The sequence below is a fragment of the Pimephales promelas genome, chromosome 6 (assembly GCF_988280905.1).
Source record: "Pimephales promelas chromosome 6, fPimPro1.hap1.1, whole genome shotgun sequence".
NCBI classification, from domain to species: Eukaryota; Metazoa; Chordata; class Actinopteri; order Cypriniformes; family Leuciscidae; genus Pimephales; species Pimephales promelas.
The window spans coordinates 6927582-6952519 of NC_142774.1; the positions used below are offsets into that span (position 1 = coordinate 6927582).

At 35.5% G+C, this 24938-nt stretch overlaps 1 protein-coding gene across 6 annotated transcripts in view; it reads left to right on the plus strand.

Moving 5' to 3' along the window:
- The window catches only part of atp11a (ATPase phospholipid transporting 11A), a 75919-nt gene that overhangs the window by 25318 nt on the left and 25663 nt on the right, over window positions 1-24938 (plus strand). For all 6 annotated transcript variants that reach the window (XM_089132031.1, XM_089132030.1, XM_039687696.2 and 3 more), the window contains exons 2-17: window positions 6259-6381; window positions 7798-7887; window positions 7995-8075; window positions 8170-8277; window positions 10235-10363; window positions 10942-11045; window positions 11262-11312; window positions 12350-12414; window positions 13637-13718; window positions 14377-14527; window positions 17519-17716; window positions 17803-17976; window positions 18433-18599; window positions 20067-20138; window positions 21540-21613; window positions 24042-24145. In XM_089132031.1, coding sequence (XP_088988157.1) covers window positions 6259-6381; window positions 7798-7887; window positions 7995-8075; window positions 8170-8277; window positions 10235-10363; window positions 10942-11045; window positions 11262-11312; window positions 12350-12414; window positions 13637-13718; window positions 14377-14527; window positions 17519-17716; window positions 17803-17976; window positions 18433-18599; window positions 20067-20138; window positions 21540-21613; window positions 24042-24145 — 1773 coding nt within the window. The remainder of the gene's footprint in view (window positions 1-6258; window positions 6382-7797; window positions 7888-7994; window positions 8076-8169; window positions 8278-10234; window positions 10364-10941; window positions 11046-11261; window positions 11313-12349; window positions 12415-13636; window positions 13719-14376; window positions 14528-17518; window positions 17717-17802; window positions 17977-18432; window positions 18600-20066; window positions 20139-21539; window positions 21614-24041; window positions 24146-24938) is intronic.

The following is a 24938-nucleotide window of genomic DNA, read 5'->3' on the forward strand; positions in this document are numbered from 1 at the left end:
AGCCACGTTGTGAGAACCATCAGTGTTTTAAGAGTTGCTGACTGTCGTGTGTGTGATTGTTTTCATCATGTTTCACATGCGACAGTCTGTCAGACTCAGGCCTCACTGCATTAAGTTACAGGAATCATGCAGTAGAGCTATTTTTACCCCATGCAAGTTCAATGATGCCCAGAAGCACTTTAAGAGTGTGTGTATAGTAGTTGTAATCATTGTTCACATTACTGGAAAACCCTATTCTTCTGCCCTTTTCCTCACACATGTATACTCACAGAAACACTTTTACCTGGATCAGCTTTTAATGAGTTGCCTCTGGCATATTTTTGTTTATATATGCAAAATAATATTAATTTTATATATATATATATATATATATATATTAATCGTGATTAAAAATAAAATAAAAGTTTGTGTTTACATAATATATGTGGGTGCACTGTGAATAATTATTTTGTATATATAAATACAAACACATGCATGTATATTTAAGAAAAAAATTATTTATATATAAAATATTTATATATCATATAAATTATATATAAATCTATATACAGAACATACATGAAAATATTTCTTAAATATATACAAGCATGTGTGTGTGTGTATATATATATATATATATATGTGAAGAGTTCAGATGCAAAAGCCTCTAAGTGCCATTTGAAATTTTCTTCTAGAATGATAATTTTTATCAAGCTTGTATATTTAAGTTCAGTAATTTCACTTAAATTGCAATGAAGATTACCTATTAATTGTCATTTAAGTGAAATTACTGAACTTAAATATACAAGCTTGGTAAAAATGATCATTCTAGAAGAAAATTTCAAATGGCACTTAGAGGCTTTTGCATCTGAACTCTTCATATATATATATATATATATATATATATATATATAATAATTATTCACAGTGCACCGACATATATTATGTTAACACAAACTTTTATTTTGGATGCGTTTGACAGCCCTAATATATATATATATATATATATAATTAAAGCCAGTTTAACATGATGTACTGTATATCATTATTAATAAGTAATCTTTATTTATTATGCATTATAGTAATGAGATTGAGATTTTCTCACATGATAATGAGAATTGGGGGACTTTTTTTTTTATCTGAATTTGTTTGTACTAATTAATTCACTCTGACATTCCTTTGTTAATATATGCCAAATAATATAAAAAGTATCAAATAATAAATAATAATAAAATAATATAGTTTTTTTAAATCAGTATAAATGACAGTATATGATAATACAAAATGTATATTTATAAATTAAATGTCATAATAATTATATATTATTTATTATTAATAATATTATTGTTTCATTTTTGCACTAATTAATTGGTGTTTTTTAAAAAGTTATCTCCCAATTACAATGCTAGACTCCCCATGTACATCACATCCGATGATCTACAATGTTTTTATGAGAGCGAAGCAAATATTTAACAACCGATTTTTCAGTTTAAGAAATTAAAAATATATAGAAATGCGCATTTATGATATAATTTACTTCCAACGCCAAACGCTGAACCGCATATACAGAACTTGCATCTACTTTCCTCTCATATTCTCATACTGCCTGCTATTTTTGGTTTGATAACATATCAAACTGTCGCTAGCTTGTAAAGTCTGGAAAATGTCGTCATGGAGAGCATTATGTTTCAGTCTGTGTGTCCTGTGGTGACACGGAAATTGCTGAAATCAGTTTTTGCCACTCATATCCTGGAGTATGTCATCAAAATATAGTTTATTTTAGCAGGGATAGCTGTTCCTGGATCAGCACTGGAGGAATTCTCACCCGTTGTTTACTCAGAGAGTTGGCAATGGTGTGTGTGTGTGGTATAGGGTTACTTGAGCTATTCCTCGGGAGCTCAGGCACGAGTCGGCCGTGGGATAATCCCTTCGTCTAGTAACCAGACTCCTGCCTCCTCTCATTCCTTAGTGACGTTTTGCTTTTCATGAGCTTGTGTACTTTTCATGGGAGCTTATGCAATGATTTTGGTCTGATTTCTTTTATTGTTCAGAACAATCAGCCTTAGTTCAGCTGAATAGTTCACCCCGAGCCTAACTCAGCCGAGGGCGAGTAAATGAAGAGTAACAGATAATATACTATTATTAAACTGCTGAGGATGTCGGGGTGATCCATCAGGTGACTTGAAGAAGACACAACACAGACTGCTTTGTTGTGCGAGTGCTGGACTGGTCTGGCTGTTGTGGGTGGTGTGAGTGTGTGTGTTTTAGGGCAGTGATTATGGGGGATCAGGGTTCACTGAAGCTTTGACCAGCTGCTCAGTGTTTTCAGCTGAAAGCCACCTCTCCATCACAAAGACAGAGAGAGTGAGAGGAAATCAGAAGACGTCTTTGTGTGATTTCAGTCTGTTTGTACTGTATTAGAATTTGATTTTTTTTGCGTTAAACGAGTCACATTAATGGAATTATGACTCATTTTCTAGCACATTCTGTGAAGCAGCCTTATATTTGAGGGTGAATCTCATGAAAAACAGCACAATTAAAATAGAGTGCCGAAGTGATGACGTCCCTCGATCGAAAAGCTATGCATTTTCCCCATAGACTTTTGGAAAATCGCAAAAAATAAGATCTGTGTTCAACAAAGAGTTGTGACCCTTACACGTTTTGTCTATCAAGATAATCTTTACAAGATAATCCAAAATGTATACATTTTGAAACCTATATAAAGTTTTTAAAAAACAAAAGCAGACAATAAAACCACAAGCAGGTTATAACTGTGTGTTTTATGTCATAGATCAAAACGTGAAAATATTTGGAGGCTTTGTTCACCTCCACAGACCTTATTTCAGGTGATTTAGCAAAAACCCATTCAAAAATCCCATAGACTTTAGTGCGAGGGAACCGGTAGTGCTAAAATGCTAACTCACTTCCGCGTTTTGGCCTACAAAATGACGTGATAACTTCGACTCTATGTGAATACATTATTAATTTAAACTTTTTTTTAAATCCATTAAAAGAAAACCAACATGCCTATTCTTAAAGGGTATGTTGGATGACGCTCTGATTGGTTTATTTCGCGTTACGCCCAAACCACGCCTATGAATAATGAAGCTATTTCAGACCAAACCCTTTTAAACTTGCGTCAGAACTTCGCGCTTCATACTTGCGTTTCAAATCGTTAAAATAAGGGATTCGTTAAAATAGAGATTAATTCAAAATCGCGATTAATCGCATCCAAAATAAAAGTTTGTGTTTACATAATACATGTGTTTGCACTGCGTATAATTATTTTGTATATATATATATATATATATATAAATACACACACATGCATATATTTCAGAAATATGTGCATGTATATTGTATGTATATTTATATAAAATTTATATTATATATAAATATACATACAGTATTTTGATATAAAAATTACTTTTTTTTCTTAAATATACAGTATACATGGATGTGTGTGCATTTATATATACAAAATAATTGGATGTGATTAATCGTTGCCCAGCACTACTAATTATATATCAATAATAAATGAATAATAATATTTATTTCACATTCACAATATAGTAATGAGAAAGAATTTGTTTTTTTGCATTACTATAAGAATTGGAAAAATTGTCTTATTTGTTAATTTATAAAAAGTCTCAATTAAATAAAAAAATTGTAGTAAAATAAGCATATTGTTTTCTTCTGTTTTTGCATTTTTAACACATTTTATGAGATGTATCCTTGAATTGGTTTTCTTTGCATGTGCGTTGTCATTTTAGGGGAGCTGAAAGACATTTTGAGTAATTTGTGTTAGTGTGGATGCTGTCTGAGCTCACTCTGCAAGGTCAAAATCACCCACACACACACACACACACACACAAATACACAGAGGCATAGAGATGCATGAGTCACAAAGAGAAACTTCAGACTGACTTCCTGTGGGTCTCTTAGGATTTTCCATGATGATCAAGGTTGATGTGAGGAATTTGACATTGCTGTGGTTCATGACGTCGGTCTGAGTGGTTTAGGATTTAATTTGTGTAATTGATGTTGCCAACAGCTGACCTCAGATGTGTTCAAATCCCTACCAAAGCCAAACACAAGCACATCTGACATGTTCTCGATGGTAATATGACAGATATCTGCATGCGTGTCCTGTTGCATGCGGTGCTGGATACAGGCAGAGTCTGAAGTGCTAATGGCTTGTATTTCTCATTTTACGTAAGAGCTTAAGAGGCTCGGCTGGATTTATGGGGGAAAGGCGGAGCCACACGCCAGCCAATCCCCTCGCGGCCATTGACACTCGCTGCCGTTGCAGACAGGTTGAATGGTGCTGGAATGTTAGGTGTCTCCCTTCAGCCTGATCCGAGATCAGATTTCCTTGCATAATCCAAACCTGCTATTAAAGCTGTCTGAAGTCAGCAGCAGTATAAGAGCAGATGCTTCACAATAGCACATGTTGAGTGAAGTATGAGTAATGAAAAAGGAAAAGAGAGAAATGATGATGTGTGCAAACCTGCTAGGATGAATATCACACGCTGTTGGTTCTATTACCACATAGTTTTCTGCTTTTTGCTTTTAGTTAATGTAGGCCTACTACAAGAAACAAATGTAAAAGATGGGCATTAACATTATCTTATTATTTACTCAGCCTCATGTTCACTTTCCTACTTCTGTGAAACACTTCTGTATATTTATTATCTATAACAGTGTTATTTTAGTATTATTAATTTATTTACAGTAATCATTTTTTTATTAGAATGGTCTTGTTTCATTTTAATTTTTGTTTATTTTTAGTATTTGTTATGTGCTTTTGATATTTTTCAGTTTGTTGTTTTAGTTAATTTATTTGATTATTAAAAACATTATAGTCCTTCATGTCTGTTGCGAGTTGGGGACATTTAATATTCAACAATATTACTGATCTGCCTTACTTAAGGTGGACATTGACGCAATTTTCTTCTAGAAACGAACTTGTTGTATTATTTTCATGTTATCACTGTGTAGATCGAGACCGATTTTTCGGCAGGCCGATATTATCGTCCGATATTAGGCATTTTCCAAACTATCGGTATCGGCAGTTATAATGGCCGATAAATGAATATTTCAAAAATAAAATAAAAACGGACGAAACACGCTTCAACAATGCCATCAATGTTGGAGTTGTATAGTTTGTCCACCAGAGGGCACTCTACACTGTCCCTGTTGGCAACGCTCATGTATAACGCGCCACACATCCTGTGCATAAATGTTAGCTTTTCTTTTACACGTGTTTGAAATCCAACGACGCCAAGTGTACGTTACAGACTGTCGTTCTGTAATGGATTTAGAATCGCTAAAAATGGTTTGATGTAGCTTGAATGGGAAGAATTTAAAAAGTACAGGTAAAGGGATAAGCAAGCTGACATAGTAATGATAAGGTAGCTTATAATGGACTAATTATTATTTTATTTATCAGAACTTTAATATGTTTTGAGGTTCCTTTGTTCTGTTGTGACAATAAAAGAAACACGTTTCTTTTTAAAATGCGTTATCATATTATTTTAGTTAAAACTCATAAATAACTACAAATAATTAATGTTAAGGACATTTGTTAATGTTTTGTTGCGCATTTTCTGGAAAAAAATAAATAAACATCGGCCGATATATCGGAATATCGGATTTTAAAACCAACAAATATTTGTTATCACTGTGAAGCTGCATTGATAAATCTGTATTGTAAAAAGTGCTTTAAATATAATATAATGTAAAAAAAAAAATCCTAATGGGTTATAAAACAAGTGAAAAAAACACAGAGTTACATTGAAGTAGAGACGCAAGCCAGAATATCATACAGAATACCACTTAGCAACCACCTGAACACCATAGCAACCAGAAAGCAATGGACTGGCAACCACCGTAAAGCATCTTCAGGGCGAAATGTAAAACTCTAGTATCATAATGTACTTTCCCTTGTCTGTTACCCCCCCCCCCCCCTCCCCTCTCTCTCTGTCTCTCTGTCTGTCTCTCTCGCTCTTTGTTATGAAACTATGTTCGCTCTGCCTTTGAGAGTCGAATGAAGCATGACGGGAAGTTCTGTATCTGTTCTCTTTCTCATCAGAGCGACTCTATAGTTGTAGCTGAAAGCGTGCATCTGTTTTCTCCAATGGTTTGGTCTGACCTGTGAACTCCGAATGTGTTTACACCGATTAAAGAGTGTGCTCTTCAACAGGAAGCAGTCACATAGATGGATGATGCAGGAATATCTTTGATTGACTAAAAGAATGGTCTGTCTCTTTGTTTCAGTGTACAGGAGAGGAGAACTGGGTGGACAACAGGACGGTTTATATTGGACAGAAAGAGCCTCCGCCAGGAACAGAAGCGTACATCCCGCAGAGATTTCCTGACAACAGAATCGTCTCCTCAAAGGTCAGATGTGCTCCAAAAAACAATACGTACCGTACAGTCAGACAGTCATTCTTGCCTAATAAATAATGAAAGGATGATCAGGTGGTCTTGTATGACAAAAGAAAAACACATTTTCTTAATCATTATTTTTGTTTTATTTTCCAAGATAAAAAGGTATAGATATTTGCTATTATTTAAAAGATAATAATTTCTTTAGAAAGTGTATATATGTATATTAAAGTTACATTTATTTTTCTTACATTGGCTTGTTTTTTGGTTGTTTTAAGCATAAACATCAAAAAATTACATCAAAATAAAGTTATCATCTGCTGTTTTTATACTGATTTAAACTAAATTTGCAGTTAAAATGTTTTAGTGGTCATTGTCATAGTTTTTAGTTTAGTTTCATACTAAGTATGGTACAGTATTTAGATTTATCGCTTGAGACTTACGGATATAAATATAATTCAAATTTATTTGCAGTACTTCTTTTTTGCGCAATGCACATTTTGCCTAAAATACTCACATATCACTATTAGGAAGGATAACACTGTATAATATCAGTCTTTAAATGTAAGATATTTAAAGTGTACCTTAAAGTATACTTGCAATAGTTCCACTTAAGCGCAATCAACCATACTTAAGTATATCTTTAGTTGCACCTCAGCACTATTTCTGGATTACTAAAGTGCATTAAGTACAAAATTAGTTTTTAAAGTGTATAAATTTACATCAGACTTTGAAGTGAATGAATTTAGTATGCCAAAAGTACAATCGCAATCTATTTATATTAAGTACACAAATATGTAAATGTAATTGTAGTATACTTAGCCTTTTTTGGTATAGTTATTTTTGACTAGGGTAGCCATTGATAAAGGTCACATGTAACTGAAATGTTTGCCACTTTTTCATTAAAGTGTTTCTTAAAGCTACACTGTGTAATTTTTACCCCCATCTAGCGGTGAAAAGGTATATGACCATCCAGTGAATATTAGTTTGATTGATTTCGTTTTAACTCCTACGGTGGCCAATGTAGTCCAAGATTAACATGGCTTCCAGTTCGACCTCGTCCATGAGCGTTAACTCAAACGTAAACGCGAAAGGCGAAGCTTAAATTAATGGGTGTGTCCCTCTTTGGCTAATGTACTTTCAAGATGGAGGGGCAACATGGCGACCGACATTAGAAGCCCTTACCCGTATGTATTTTCAATGGCATATTATACACTCACGAGAATACTTTATTACTTGAACGAAGTAAATATACATTAATGAGCACATATATTTTTGTGTTTTTAGTGTAGTTTTTAGCTAAGAATAAACTAAAAGAGTTACACAGTGTAGCTTTAATAGGTGTTTTTGATCTACGAACCTCATTTGGACAAGGCTCGTGAATTCTGGGCTGTTTTTGCTTTCAAACATCTCTCTTTCTCTCCACAGTACACTTTCTGGAATTTTATACCGAAGAATCTCTTTGAGCAGTTCAGAAGAATCGCCAATTTCTATTTTCTGATCATCTTTCTAGTGCAGGTGTGTGATGGTGTCACTTATGAAAATTGTCCCATTAGCATGAGTTGACCTTTCCGTGACAGCGTGATGTGTGATATTTCCGCTCTCACCATCTCTCCTCTCTGTAGCTGATCATTGACACACCCACCAGTCCTATGACCAGCGGTCTGCCTCTTTTCTTCGTCATCACTGTTACAGCCATTAAACAGGTGAGAAAAGACCCCTGACTTTCCTATCTATTTGGCGTTATAATTGTGACGTCACTCCTTCACTCGTCTCTCTCGCCTCACTTCTTCTCTGCAGGGCTATGAGGACTGGATCAGGCACAAAGCGGACAACGCTATAAACCAATGTCCGGTCCACGTCATCCAGCATGGCAAAGTCGTACGCAAACAGAGTCAAAAGCTACGGGTGAGTAAGCTAAGCGCATATAAATCCTAAACAGTGCTCTTCGTTCTAAGGTAAAATATATTTAAATGCTGAAAAAGTGACACACCTCAAGTGTGAAAATGAGTTTTTGTTGTTTTATTCTCAGAAATAAATCAACAAAGTTTCGCTCTACTAACTAACCAGCATTCTGCTTATACAGCCAGCTTGCTGTTTGGAAACAGAATGTTGGCATGTCAACAAGCAGGATGACAGTGTGCCCACGTTACCCACAATGCACTGGGAATCTTTTGTTATTTAATTGTGGAACTATTGCTCTCTCACTCTCTTTCAATATGAAATAATCAGTATTTTTTTTATATAATCAGTGCATTTTCTTAAAATGTCTTTATTAGTTTAGAATCCCCCCTAAAAAATATGATTTTTTTCACTCTGATCATCCCATTGTTTTTCATGGTATTTTTGCTATCCAGAATTCATTCTGCATGATTTCATGCAATAAAGTGAGAAAAAAAAAACATTGAAAAACACTGAAAGCTGCGAGAATAAAGGAAAAATGTGCTTGAATACTAACCATCACAGCTTTTCCTACTGATAATCCGGCCGGCATCTGTAATCCGTTATGCAACACACGCAGACAGGCCAGCGGGAACAATTACCAAGATCAGGATTTTCATTTATGTAGATTCATGAATACACAGTCAAACCTAAATGTATTCAACATTATCACAGTTTATTCGCTGTAGTTTCGAAAATGGTAATAAAATATGACAACTGGTTTTGGCCATCCTTCTGTTAGACTGTCCAACAAATGAATGAGGTGAAATGGGTGTCCGCTGTTGAAGTGAAGTACACAATTAAATAATACCGCTTCATTTAGTTCAGTCTGTGGTGTTAAAAGGTCACCTAAAAACACTTAAAGGATTAGTTCACTTTCGGTTCACGATCGCTCATTTCAAAAATAAATTAAAAAGTTTAAGTTTTATAAGCTCAAATGGTCGCCTTGCTCTGTTCTGTGTGACTCTCCTGTTTGAACTCATTCATCAAAATGAACGAATCTTTTTTCGAGTCATTCCGAGTCATTGAAGCAAGGCGAGCATTTGTGCTTATAAAACGTACACTTTTTTATTTATTTTTTAAATGAGCGATCGTTTTGCTTGATAAGACCCTCATTCATCGTCTGGAATCGTTTAAAGCCCTTTGAACCGTTTGCAGTTTGCACTGAAACTGTCTTTTGGACCTTGAACCGTTTGGTTCCCATTGAAGTCCATTATATGGAGGACAATCCTGGAATGTTTTCATCAAAAACCTTAATTTCTTTTCGACTGATTAAAGTGAACTACTCCTTTAAGCAAAACATAGTCAGGTCAAAGGGTCTGAATCATTTTTGGTCCTAAATTTCACTGGGATGAAGAATTTTTGGGTGTAATAAAACTGTTTATTTTATTTTGATATCCACACTTACGTAAATAAACTATAGTGTCCTGTACCCACTATTAAAAAAAAAAAACATTAAACTCATTATCTATAACTCATTAGGGCAACTCATCGCACTATTTAAACGCGTGCGTGCTTACAAACAATTTATACATGTCTGACAAAATTGTAAAACTACTACATATCATAAGTTAAATGAGACAGAGCATAACTTACATTTCTATGACAAATTTGTATTGTCGCGCTGCTCCCCTTGTCGCCGTCCGCCATTTTTACGATCAGCGCAATGCATGATGACCATCAACTTTTCAAAATGCATTCTGGGATACATTGAGTGGACTATATAGGGTATAATAATCATCACTATACATTCGGAAAGCACTACAAAATGGCGAGCTCGCTATATAGTCCACTATATAGTGAGTAGTGGGAGATTTCGGACACAGCCTTTGTGACTGTGTATCTTCCTTTATTCAAAAGCTCTGCAGTATGGGTATGAAGGCATAAGTTGAATTGAACCCTTTCCTGCTGTTTGACCTTTCAGGTGGGTGATATTGTCCAGGTGAAGGAGGATGAGACGTTTCCGTGTGACCTCATACTGCTCTCCACCAGTAGAGAAGACGGGACATGTTTCGTCACAACAGCCAGCTTAGATGGAGAGTCCAGCCATAAGGTGATTGGTCATTTTTATCACTGTTATTATTCCTAAATTTAGGAGTTTATGACTAACCACGTGAGAGTTTAACTTGATTTAATTGTTTAAATCTTAAACAATGTCATATTTGCATTCAAAATGTCATTATTGAGCGAAAGACACTTAATGACAGTTGTCATAAACCCTACTTCATATTAAAGTGTCAGTCTTATGCACACCCCTTCAAGTAAAGTGTTACCGATAGTTTCAAAGCAGCTTCTCTGTAATAAACAGGAAAATAATAGAATCAGTGATGCAAACTTCATCAAATTCAAGTTCTGCTGTAAAGAAGCTCTAAAAAAGACAATAGTGTCATTAATTCAGCACAAGTTAGTTCAGTATTGATTGCTGATGTGGCAAAATTCATTAATTATGAAACAAAGTCGCATCAGCTATAAAGCAGGTCTTCCGAGTTTTGTTCTCATACATTGTGACTGAAATGTGTTGGTCGCACTGCCAGTTACCCTCATTTGATAGGAGATTGTAGAAATACGTGTGAGAGTTTTTGACCTTGGAATGTCGACTGGTTTCTCTCGTCCTCTCCTCTCTACACAAAGACCTATTATGCAGTTCAGGACACAAAGGCATTCAACACAGCAGAGGAGGTGGACACACTGCATGCCACGATAGAATGCGAACAACCCCAGCCGGACCTTTACAAGTGAGTAATACGCACAGTATCGGCTGTGAACACATAAACAAACCCTTGCTTTCTCTTGTAAAAACACACAGTATGCATAGGACTACTGTTGATGCATGACACACACTCCAGATACCCCACACAAATATTCTCACATGGTGTCTTAACTACACACACACACAAAGCCCAGGCTAGGCTAGTCATTAATTTCTGTCTTTTCTTCCTCTCCCGCTGTAGATTTGTGGGACGCATCAATATTTATTTGGATCGTGACGAACCTATCGCGAGGTAAATCTATACTCAGGAAATTGACTCTTAATTAAAGGGCCAGTGTGTGAAAGATTGAATTCAGGAGGGACAATTTGTCATTTTCATAGAACAGCTCTCTCGTCCAATTCTGATTCTTACGAAAGAAATGTTCCCATTCAGATTTCCTTGCAGTTAGGGATGGGCAACGATTAATCGCGATCAATCGCATCCAAAATAAAAGTTTGTGTTTACATAATATATGTGTGTGTAGTATGTATAATTCATTTGTATATATAAATACCCACACATGCATGTATATATTTTATATATATTTATTCACAATTAAAATTCTATATAAATATAAATATTTGATATATTAATAACATTTTTCTATATATTTCTGTATATATTTATATTATACACACTACACACACATATATTATGTAAACACAAACTTTTATTTTGGATGCGATTAATCACGATTAATCGTTGCTCATTCCTACTTGCAGTCCATTCTAACTTTTAATAAACAATTTTGTATTTTGGTACAAATAGCCTTAAAAAATTGCTGGGTTGTTTTAACCCGACTTTGGGTCAAATATGGACAAACCCAGCCATTGGGTTAAATTTTTTTAATTACATTTTTAACACAACGTTCGGGTTTGTCCTTATTTGACAACCACAACCCAGCATTTTTAGAGAGTATGGAAGTAAATGTAATGAGATATTATATATTTCATGTATAATGCAAATATTAATATCTTGGTGCAGTTCAACTCTGCAAATATGTTAATAAATATAGTATTTAAAATAAAAAAACAATAATATTTATGATTGTATATTGCATTTTATATACTGCATTATAATTTATTTAGGCATCTTCACGAATATATATTTTCATATATTCATATGAATATATATGTGTGTATATTTCATTGCTTTTACTGGTCACCATTTATTTTAATTTTCCATTTACCATTTAATTCACCTTTACTCAATTGTACTACAGTGTGTTCACTGTCAAAAGATGTGAGCATAATTTGTTCATCTTTGTGATGCTTGTTTGATTATTTTAGACCCCTGGGTTCTGAGAACCTGCTGCTGCGCGGAGCCACACTGAAAAACACTGAATACATACATGGTAATAAAATCCACACTATATATTTACATATCATTTAAAGGAGTAGTTCACTTTTAAAAAACCTTTGCTGATAATTTACTCACCCCCATGTCATCCAAGATGTCCATGTCTTTCTTTCTTCAGTCGAAAAGAAAAGAAGGATTTTCTCCATATAATGGACTTTAATGGGAACCAAACTGTTAAAGGACCAAAATACAATTTCAGTGCTGCTTCAAAGGGCTTTAAACGACACCAGACGATGAATAAGGGTCTTAACTAGTGAAACCATCGGCCATTTCAAAAATAAATAAAAAGTTTAAGTTTTATAAGCACAAATGCTCGCCTTGCTGTGTTCCGTGACGTGCGTTCATGACTCCTGTTCGAACTCTTTCGTCAAAATGAACGAATCTTTTTTCGAGTCATGACTCGAAGAGTCCTAGATAAGACCCTTATTTCGTCGTCTGGTGTCATTTAAAGCCTTTTGAAGCTGCACTGAAACTCTCATTTGGACCTTGAACCGTTTGGTTCCCATTGAAGTCCATTGTAGAGAAAACCCTGGAATGTTTTCATCAAAAACCTTCATTACTTTTCGACTGAAGAAAGAAAGACATGGATATCTTGGATGACATGGGGGTGAGTAAATTATCAGCAAAAGTTTTTTTAAAAAAGTGAACTACTCCTTTAAGTGCATACAGTATATTTATGCATTTGGCAGACACTTTATTGTGAACATCATGCGATGCATTCAAGGTATAAATTAGATGTTAATCTAAACCTACTGATGTCAGTGATGCCAAGATCTATCACTATAACCCGGTACAATGCATGTGTGATCAGTTTTGTAGGCAAAAGGAAGGGCAGGAGGAGAATGAGAGAAGAGTTGCTGGTTGAGTCATTTTGTCACTCTGTTCCCACTGTAATTAAATGAGTCACTGAAGCTTGTGAGATCAGAGAGAAGTTCTTAATTGCTAGAGAGAGAGAGAGAGAGTGAGAGAAAGCGCGAGAGAGGGAGATGAATGTCACATTATACACGTGAGCATTGTAAGTGCAGGGCAAGCTCTAAAAATGTTTAACTTTGTTACAGCCAAGCCATTATGGCTTACCGTACGTACGGGTAAGACAAAAAGAGCTCAGTTATGTAACAACGGGTTTCACATTGTCATAACACCAAAGAGGCTGCATAGAGATGTTCATAAGAGAATTATGTTCTCAAAATGCTTTTCGTCTTCTCTTGTTTCTCTAGCTGTGGCCATCTACACAGGCATGGAAACCAAGATGGCCCTCAACTACCAGTCCAAGTCTCAGAAACGCTCCGCTGTTGAAAAGTAAGACACGATGATAGGCTTTCGATCGGTTTATCTTGCACGCCGTAATGCGTTTAGTGTCCGTTTTGTATTTGTTGTCACGAATTGTATCAAGTTGCGCTCATATGTGTCTCGCTGACAATGCTGTCAGACAGATAAATGCAGCCAGCAAGAAAATACATCAAATCTGTTTATATTGAATAAGCAGGTGTACTTCCAGAGATCTTCTTTCAAAAGTTTGGATATCATTGACTTTTTCAATCAAATCTATGTTGATTTTTTTTTTTTTTACCCTAATTTAATATTATAGATCTCATTCGGACAGGATACGAGACTCTCAGGGAAAGTAATTGACCTATGGCTATACCTAGAATACACTGCTCTTGTTTAAGTTATGCGATTGAGATATGGTTTGGGAAAGGGTAAAAGGGTCGGAGATGCATGTACCCATTAAACTTAAAATGAAAAGAAAAAACGAATGAAAACTGACTAAATGCAATGCATTTCAATGGACGAGAATGTCCGAGTGTATTGGCTCATCGCGTTTGAGGGCGTGGCTTAGACATAGGTCAATTGCGGATGGATTTCATCACCCTGATGTAGTATGATACGTGTCAGTATAATTAGGTCCATAAATGATTATATGGATCTGAGATCATACTGTCTGTTTGTCCTGCAGGTCAATGAATGCGTACCTGATTGTGTACCTCTGCATTCTGATCAGTAAAGCTCTGATCAATACACTCCTCAAGTACGTCTGGCAGGCCGACCCAAACCGAGATGAGCCCTGGTACAACCAGAAAACTGAGACTGAGAGGCAGCGGCATGTAGTACGTGCTATTATATTGTTAGTGCTAGTAGTGCTATTATATGTGCTATATTGTTTTATTTTATATATATATATATATATATAGTGTATGTGTATATGTATGTACTGTGTGTGTATACATATATATATACACTCTATATATATATATACACACACACTGTATGTATATATTGTATGTATGCATACATTTATGTATGTATGTATTAGGGATGCACCGATCCACATTTTTTCACTTCCGATCCGATCCCGATACCTGACTTTGGATATCGGCCGATACCGATACTTTTCCGATACCAGACCTGTGTTTGCTTTAACATTATTTATCATTATTGTTGATTTTATATGATGCTGAAATAAACACCTCTCTACAAGCAAGGATGATACGTACGTATGTAGCCTATGTCATTATATATATTATATATATATATATATATATATATATATATAATAGATATATTAAACAATAGATAGACAATTAAACAAAGATATACGCATTATACAGGCCTACACAGTGCTTTAATTTCAGGAAGGTCTACTAACATTATTCAGGTATATCGTCTAAAAAGAATTATAATAAAGTAATCAAAAGTAAAATAGCACTGCAAAGTTTATCATAGATAGATTTATGCTTATTAAAGCTGAAGTTATTCATTCAAGAGCTGTGAGTTATTTTCTCTTTGCCTTTTGTTGTTTGATTCGCAGTAATGTCGCAATCGTCACATTTATACTGCTGCCCCTTTAAGAACTAGTGCGGATTTCATAGTCTACTGATGCACCATATTTTCTCCCAACTATTTCCATAAACCGTTTATGTCTAAAATGAACGTAGTTAAGTGATAATCTCCAAGCCGGTCGTTTTGACATTTTTGTGCAGGCTACATTTGATCGTTTAGACGCGCATATGAAGCCCAAAGTATAATTTGCTTGTCTGTTTCGGAGCGCGCGCCGCCCTCTTGCGCAACTTTTGTGCTTTTAATAGCTCTTTTTATTATTAAAAGCGTCCCGCAATTTAGCAACAGCAGAGACGGCATTTTACAACAATTACCGATCGTGCTGATTCTGTCTTAAAGTTTGAGTTTTACGGAGAAATGACGATGGGAAGGAAGTTGGCTACACAGAATGCGGCTATTGTTTAATGTTTTTTTTTTTTTACCTCAATATATTCTTTAATCTTTGGAAATCAGACTAATATCACAGATCTAAAGTGTAACCAGGCTATGTTTTCTCTGTCGTCACTCAAGGGCTGTCGTGTTGTGCGTGCTGTGGCACCGCGTGAGAGATCTCTCTCTTTCTCTTCTGGACTGCGAATTGCAAACATGCATCACAGACAAATAGTTTAATTTATACGGCTTTGCAAACATTGCATTTTGCTGTCTTGCTCTGCTGCGGTGTTTCCAGTGTGAAGTATTTCCACCATAGGATTTCCACACAGCAAACATATTGGTAGCTCAATGCTATCCTGCTAGCTGGCTGCAAACTGCGGAATGGATTTCTTGAGCGGGCGTCTGTGTGTTTCATTGAGCCCTATTTTTTACAGTCTATGATTGAGCTGCACCTCCGTTCAGGATATCCATTCCACAGTTTGCAGCCAGCTAGCAGACTAGCAGCCCCGGGGAATCCCTTTTGGAGTCATTTCAGCAGCCAACGTTAAAGCGCAGACATGGATCATAAATATCGGATTTCTCCGCAGGTTGGATCGGAAAAATCCGATACGTGAATTACGCTGGTATCGGTCCCGATACTGGATCGGATCGGCCCCATCCCTAGTATGTATATATATAGTGTATATATATATATATTTATACCATGGTCTGGGTGAATACTCGATTCTGATTGGCTGCAGGGTGTCCGTTAAAAAGTGATAGAGGACACCTAGTAAAGTAGTTCTGGTGAAACTGCCTGTTTACCATTCGAAATTAATAAATAAATGCGCTGCCTACAACGGCTGTGAGTAACCATAGCAACAGGCAGTCACATGCTCTATCATCTAACGTTAGATATTATAGCCTAATACAACAATGAGCGACTTTGTGCTATTTCTTTTAACATTTATGGAGAATATGGCAACTTTGACGACTGGTATGCTGCTGAAGAAAGAAAAAATGTAAATAAAACGGAGAAAATTACACCGCTGCTGCTCTGCTCCATTGAACGCTATTGGTAACGACGTAACTTTGCGACCATAGTTGGATAACGATGCTTTCGGGAAACGCACCCCTGAATGAGACCCTGCGGGAGTTTTACGCAGCTGTCCAGACAACGTAGGTAGGAGAAGGCTGAACGTTACAGCGTTTCAAGCCTAAGGAGCCTGAGGCAAATGACCCTCTCTTTGATCTGATTAATGTATTGCTCTCTATAACGTTAAGCGCAAATCGCTGGAGCTCAGAGCTAATTGTTTTTTTATTGTTGTTTGATTAATTGTGTTATGTGTAATAAAAAAAAAAACTATGCCTACCTACCTTTGTGTTTCATGAAAAAAAAAATCATTTGTGAACCTGAAGGGATACGAGCTAAGCGGACTATAAATATCTCCGGTTGCTAAATAAACAGTCAGGCAAGGCAAGTTATTATTTGTAAAAACTAGATTTAGCCTAATTAAAATATAAACTAATGTTTTAAAAATGTTTTATTTGGCAAGTGACCATGGTATAAGCGGGTTAATGCCCTCCGAGGTGTCCATTGTCAGGTTTTAATGGACTTCGGAGGAGGCAACCGTCCTCCGCTGCGCGTCGGCCGGTTTACGCCTCGCCGTCGTCCATTAAAACCTGACAATGGACACCTCGTCGGGCATTAACCCTTACATATATATATATATATTCTGTGTGTGTATGTATGTATATATATATATATATATTACTTACTATATTTTATACTTTCAAAGTATAAAACTATTTTATCAAACTATTTTATACTTACACTTAACAAAAAGCAAAACAAATGCTCAAAATGAAACTCAAAACTATTTAAATCCCTTCATTATTTGCCTCCTCAGTTAATCCGGGCATTCACAGATTTCCTGGCCTACATGGTTCTGTTCAACTACATCATTCCCGTGTCCATGTACGTTACCGTGGAGATGCAGAAGTTCTTGGGCTCGTACTTCATCCTGTGGGACGATGACATGTTCGACGAGGAGCTCGGAGAGCGACCGCTCGTCAATACCTCGGATCTTAATGAGGAACTTGGACAGGTGCGAAACCATTTCAGTACATTTCAAAACTGCCCGGGTCAACATGTGTTCACTTTCTCTCTCTTTTATTTCCTTCTCCATTACAGGTGGAATATGTCTTCACAGACAAAACTGGCACTTTGACAGAAAATAACATGGAGTTGAGGGAATGCTGTGTGGATGGGCACGTGTATGTGCCGCACGCCATCTGTAACGGGCAGATCTTACCTGGAGCTGCGGGAATGGACATGATCGACTCCTCTCCGGGCGTAGACGGGAAGGTGAGCTTGGTGTTTGTTTCCATAGCTGCTGTTTAGCATGGACAATGATTTCTGATGGATCATGTGACACTGAAGACTGGAGGAATGACTGAAAATGCAGCTTTACATCACAGGAATAAATTACTTTCTAAAATATATTGAAATAAAAAGGTTCATTTAAATTGAAAGAATATTTCACAGTTTTTACTGTATTTTTGATCAAATAAATGTAGCCTTGGTGAGCAGAAGAGATTTCTTTTTTTTTGTAGTATTACATTTAATACAGTATATGACTGTTTTAAACACTCTTTTTGCTTTAGGAATTGGAAAATCTTTGTAGCAAAGGTTTTGTACACCGTATTTCAGGGGAAACATTTAGGTCTTCTTGAAATTATCAGGGAACCAATTGTCTTTTTAATCTCTCGTTGCGTGGTGTCATTTCTGACTCTTGATATGTGTGTGTGTGCGTCTCATCAGGAGCGAGAGGAGCTGTTTTTCCGTGCATTGTGCCTGTGTCACACAGTCCAGGTGAAGGAAGAGGAGACGGTGGACGGCATTAAGAGAGGAATCCATCAGGGCAAATCCACCTCCTTCTACATCTCCTCCTCTCCAGACGAGGTTGCGCTGGTGGAGGGAATGAAAAGGCAAGACACATGCATACTTAAACTCACACATGGTAACACTTTACAACATACGTTAACTTCATTAGTTAACATGAACTAACAATGAGCAATATATTCTTACAGCATTTATTAAAGGTAGGCAATTTCGGAGAGGTTAGTGATAGCAAGCTAGTATTGAAAGTTTGAGATCCCACCCCCTCGTTTAGAGCGCTCGGCAAAGCCACACCTCCTTCAAAACACATGAATGTGTACAGCAGAGTCTGCAAAGCATCACAAGATGAGAAACAGCATTAAATCACCTCATGTCTCAAACTATAGAACAATAATTACAGAACCCGTTTTATTTTTTCCCGAATTCCGTTTTTTCCGTTTTAATTTTTATGAATTAGGGAGTTTTTGGGAGTTGAAATGAAGGGTTGAGAGGTTTGTGTCGCCCAGATTTGCTTCCCCTGGTCTTTTATTTTTTCCCGAATTCCGTTTTATTTTTTCCTGAATTCCGTTTTATTTTTTCCCAAATTCCTTTTTATTTTTTCCCGTATTCCGTTTTTCTGTTTTATTTTTTGGGAATTAGGGAGTTTTTGGGAGTTGAAATGACGGGTTGAGGGGTTTGTGTCGCCCAGATTTGCTTCCCTTGGTCTTTTATTTTTTCCCGAATTCCGTTTTATTTTTTCCCAAATTCCGTTTTATTTTTTCCCAAATTCCGTTTTTTCCATTTTAATTTTTGGAAATAGGGAGTTTTTGGGAGTTGAAATGACAAGTTGATCGGTTTGTGTCGCCCAGATTTGCTTCCCCTGGTCTTTTATTTTTTCCCGAATTCCGTTTTATTTTTTCCCAAATTCTGTTTTTTTTTTCCCCGAATTCCGTTTTTTTCTGTTTTAATTTTTGGGAATTATGCAGACCAGGGGAAGCAAATCTGGGTGACACAAAACCCTTAACCCATCATTTCAACTCCCAAAAACTCCCTAATTCCCCAAAATTAAAACGGAAAAAAAGGGAATTTGGGAAAAAATAAAACAAACGGGCAGGGTGTCGCGGAGGTGTGGAAATACAGTACATATGTTGACAGGCAGACGAGACATCCTATCAATGCATTTGGACCAAATGCTTTGATCGGACTGACATTTTTTTGGTCCTGAGACATCCACAAAGATGTACATGTTTTAATATTTAGACCGCTTCTATTATTGATTGCTATCAAAAATGCATATCATTGTTTATAAAAAAAATTGCCTACCTTACTTTTAACCTTTGTTAATGTTAATAAAAAACTGTAGTTCAAAAGTGCATTGACTAATGTCAACTGACATAACTTTTGACCTTAAAACATGTTGAGATTAACATTAACTAAGATTAATAAATGCTGTCAAAGTTTTGTTATGTTTGTAGATGTCTTCATTAGATTTTCAAAGTAAAGTTGATTCATTATGGCATGAGCCCTGCATCACAATAAGAAACAAAGCTGACTTTCTCTTTCTCACACCTGCTCAGGTTGGGCTTCACCTATCTCCGTCTGAAGGACAGTCACATGGAGATCCTTAACAGAGAGGATGAAATGGAAAGGTGAGCCATCTGGACAACAGCATGAGCGCAATGACCAAGAGGAAACCGGCGGCATTCTGATGTCTTTTGGACAGTTAGCCCGGTCTGAGTTTTTTTTTAAATAGTTTGTAATAGTGTTATTAAAATAATAGTAAAATGAATACAAGACTATAAAAATTCAATTATTAATAGAAGCATATGTTTAAATATAGATTTGCGTATGATAATTAACATTTTATATTATATAATACTTATAATGACTTATAAATATACTAATGAGTATGCAGACATTAAGCAAATCTATATTCTAAACATATCCCACACTGCATTTATCAAATGTAAATCTATATATTTTTTTAAATAAATATTTGAATATGATAATTAATACTTCTTACTTAAAAACTGTGTATATATATATATATATATATATATATCGTGATTAATCGCATCCAAAATAAAAGTTTGTGTTTACATAATATATGTGGGTGCACTGTGTATAATTATTTTATAGATATAAATATTATATTTATATATAATATAAATGATATATAAATCTATATACAGTATATACATGAAAATATTTCTTAAATATATACAAGCATGTGTGTGTATTTATATATAATATAAATATAATAATATAATATAATATATTTATTATACTCCGCTTCGCGTCGTGCCTAACAACGCCCTTCAGCCGTTACTTATTCACGATACAGCACAGCCTCTCGTACCTTATTGCTTACATATAAAATAATTATACACAGTGCACCCACATAACACAAACTTTTATTTTGGATTTTACTTTTATTTTTTGTGATTAATCGCTTGACAGCCCTAATATATATGTATACACACACACACACACACACACTGTTTATGCACTTTTTTGTGCATTTGAACATTTTTATTTGCATATAATTAAAAAATAAACATTAAGCTTCACACCACTAGCACTAGCAGTGCTGCTAACCCCCCCTGTGGTGCCTGCAGCTTTAATTTTCTTGTCATGCTATGTAATTTTCCCACATGTGGTGTGAGAAAGAGACCTCAGCAAGGGAACAGTTTGATCTATAATCATTTGTGTATTTACTCAGCAGGTTGCCATATTAATATAGTTGTGTGTTTATTAAAATAACACTGTTATACAGTATGTTTCGGCAAGCAGTGAAGTTTCTCTGTTCAGTGTGTGTGTGTGTGTGTGTGAATGCCCTTGAAGGACAAGGATCAGCCATAATTAGTGCAGCTACACACTGTCCTACTGCTGAGAACATGAGGGTCAGCACAGTCACATAAAAACTCATCTGTCTGTGATAAAGATTCATCCCAAAGGATCCAGTCAGCACCTCTGATTTATCTGTACATAGATGTCCTTTTAAATGGAAATACTCCTTACGTTATCTGGTTTTGTTTATGCATTCACAGATTTGAGCTGTTGGAAGTATTGAACTTTGATTCAGTGAGGAGGAGAATGAGTGTAATCGTAAGATCAAGCTCAGGTATGATGAAAACACACGCATGATGATCACATTACACACTTATACTTTATGTACTATTCCTATTTTTATACCAGTTTTTTACACATAAAGATTTAGCTTGCATCAGGGTACAAATTTCCCCCCAAAATTAAGTAGGTACACACAGACACACAAATTTACTAATCTAAATGAGGATGTGTCGTACACTTGTGTTGTTTTTATATAAAGCTAAATATAATTATTATAAATTGTTATAAACTATAGGAAACCTTGATGCCTTTTTCTAATATATAAAAATATAATGTCAGTTTAACATGTTAATGAAAAGTTAATCATGGCTCCTAATGAGTAATTTAATCCTATACTTTTATACAGTTATGTTTAATGAAATACAAATAAAACAAACAATATATTAACAATATATTAATCCTGCCAAAATAATGTAGTGTCTTTGAATTATCTCTAGAAATATTGATATATTGGTTTATATTAGATTAATTTGATATATTGTTTAGGGCTTTGAAACGATTAATCACGATTAAAAAAAAAGTTTGTGTTTACATAATATATGTGTGTGTAGTTTGTATGTATAATTATTTTGTTTTATATAAATACACACACATGCATGTATATCTTTAAGAAAAATGTGTTATGAATATATCAAATATTTATGTATAATATACATTTTGTATAAATATATATAAAGCATACATGCAAATATATATACGTGCATGTGTGTGTATTTATATATCCAAAAATAATTATACACAGACATATATTATGTAAACACAAACTTTTATTTTGGATGCGATTAATCGCGATTAATCGTTTCACCTCCCTAATATTGTTTTGCAAATAATGTAATTAATTTTATTTGAATTTTTAGAGATTGGCAGTCCTAATTATTCACTTAATTTATGAATGATTTTCCCATCTGAGAACATGCGCAAAGGGATTTAGCTAAAGTCTTGGGACTCAAATCATTGCTGAGTAAACACTCACGCACACACACACACACACTGGAACAGCAAGTGACTGTTAAACATTCCAGTGAACGTGTCTGAGTCACCATGTGTGCCCAAATTGAGGAGCCAGTTAATGCAAGTGGGTCAGTGTGCTACTAGCATACAAACGAGAGCTAGATTTAACATCTGTATGACATTCAGTCACATACAATTGACCTGATAACTGCTCTTTTGATTAAAAAACTGAAGATAATCTTGAATATACTGAGAACCTGACAGCATAACTAATATGCTAATTTAAAACAATGAAATGATGCTCGTGACCAATTTTATTTCCATATTGTGATGTATGATAGTTTTTCTGAGAGAAACGGGTTCGTTTTTATTTCATGTTGACTTTTTTTGCTACAATTACGAATTAAAGGGATAGTTCACCCCAAAAATGTGTAATTCTCTTATGTACTTTCCTTCATGCCATCCCCAATTTAAATGACTTTCTTTCTTCAGATTTTTAGGAAAATAATCCATCGCGAGTCCATATAATGCCATTGAATGGGTGGCGTTCATTTGACCCTTGGAAAACCACACAAAGCGTTCATGATGGCAATCTGTACAACCCCAATGGATGAATCAATAGCGGCTTTTACATGGACCTTTATAATCCTATTGTAAGACTACTAGCACATCCATGTCAATTAAATTGGCCAAATCCGATTAAATTTGTAAGACGTGGTTTACACCTTTTCTAATCTGATCGAGAGGACATGTTTACACTGAATCGGATAGAAAAACGAAACTAGAGTTGTGTATGTTCAATGGCGTAGAAATGGTGTTCCTTCACTCATTGTTTGTGAAGTCCTGGTTTTCAGACTCTCATCCACAGACACCTTGTTTCAGGCGCAGTTTTTCCTGCATGATAAATATAAGCAGAACAATTCACGCGCACGTCAACCTGATCACTTTATTTAACGTTCATGTAAACACTTTGTTTGGTTTAATCAATCGGAATGAATGAATTCAGACTGAAATAAAAGGTTTCTATATAAACGTCGCTAATGTCTTCTTCTTAGCAAGAAAAATGCTAAAATACTGCACTCTTTTAACTATAAACTATCACTTCCAGCCAACTGTCCTAGGTGCGTTCACAAGTTTAACTTTAAGTTCACGCGAGGACCACCACTTCTCGCGCTTACCTCTCATGAACGCTCATATGATAGTAAAGCAGTAACTGGGGTGGTATGGATTACCATCACAAGGGTTTTGTGTGGAGAGATGGAAAATTTTCTAAAAAAAAATCTTTGTTTGTGTTTATCTGAAGGAAAGTCATATACATAAGATAGGCATGAGGGTGAGTAAATGATGAGAGAATTTTCAGAACTGTCCATTTAATACCTATTATGAATTTATTGAAAGCATGCAATTCCTGGGGTTATACAGTTTCTTCTAGTTGTATGTGTTCATAATTGTTTGTTTGTTTGTTCTAGGAGAGTACTACTTGTTCTGTAAAGGTGCAGATTCCTCTATTTTCCCACGGGTGGTTTCCGGGAAGGTGGAGCCGGTCAGAGCGCGAGTAGAGCACAACGCTGTGGTGAGCAGAAATCGGAAACAACTTCATCTTCTTTCCTATTTGAGCAGAGCCATTAATAGGCCACAAAAGCACCTTTTTAGATCTTGGTGTAAAAAAAGCTCCTCTTTGTTTGCTTGTGCAGCTTGTTTAGCCTGAGCATCATCTTCAATAGAAAGGCTGAAAGAGAAAAGTACCTACAGTAAAACGAGAAAGAAACCAGAAAGTCTTTATTAGAGCCAGACCGATATATCGGCAGACCGATATTATCGGCCGATATTAGGCATTTTCCAAACTATCGGTATCGGCAGTTATAATGGCCGATAAATGAATATTTCAAAAATAAAATAAAAACAGACGAAACACACTTGAACCATGTCATGAGTGTTGGAGTTGTATAGTTTGTCCACCAGAGGGCACTCTACACCGTTCCTGTTGGCAACACTCGTTGAGTTGGTCACGAGACATACATTGCTTGAATAACAATTAAAAGAACATCCACATCAGTTCTTTTAACTCAAATAAGCATGACAAAATTTGTGACTGTCCAGTTTAAAAAAATAAATAAAATATCGGCCGATATATCGGAATATCGGGTTTTAAAACCCAAAAATATTTGTATCGGTATCGGCCTTCAAAATCCTTTATCGGTCGGGCTCTAGTCTTTATTGCCGTTCTATGCATTTGCATTCTCATTAGCTTTCCTATTACAACTGTTATTAGTTTAATATCTCTATGTACCTATAGCACCAGAAGTCATTTGTACGTTTTGCTGTTTATAATCTAATGAATATAATGATCTGTTTGACCGGAGTTC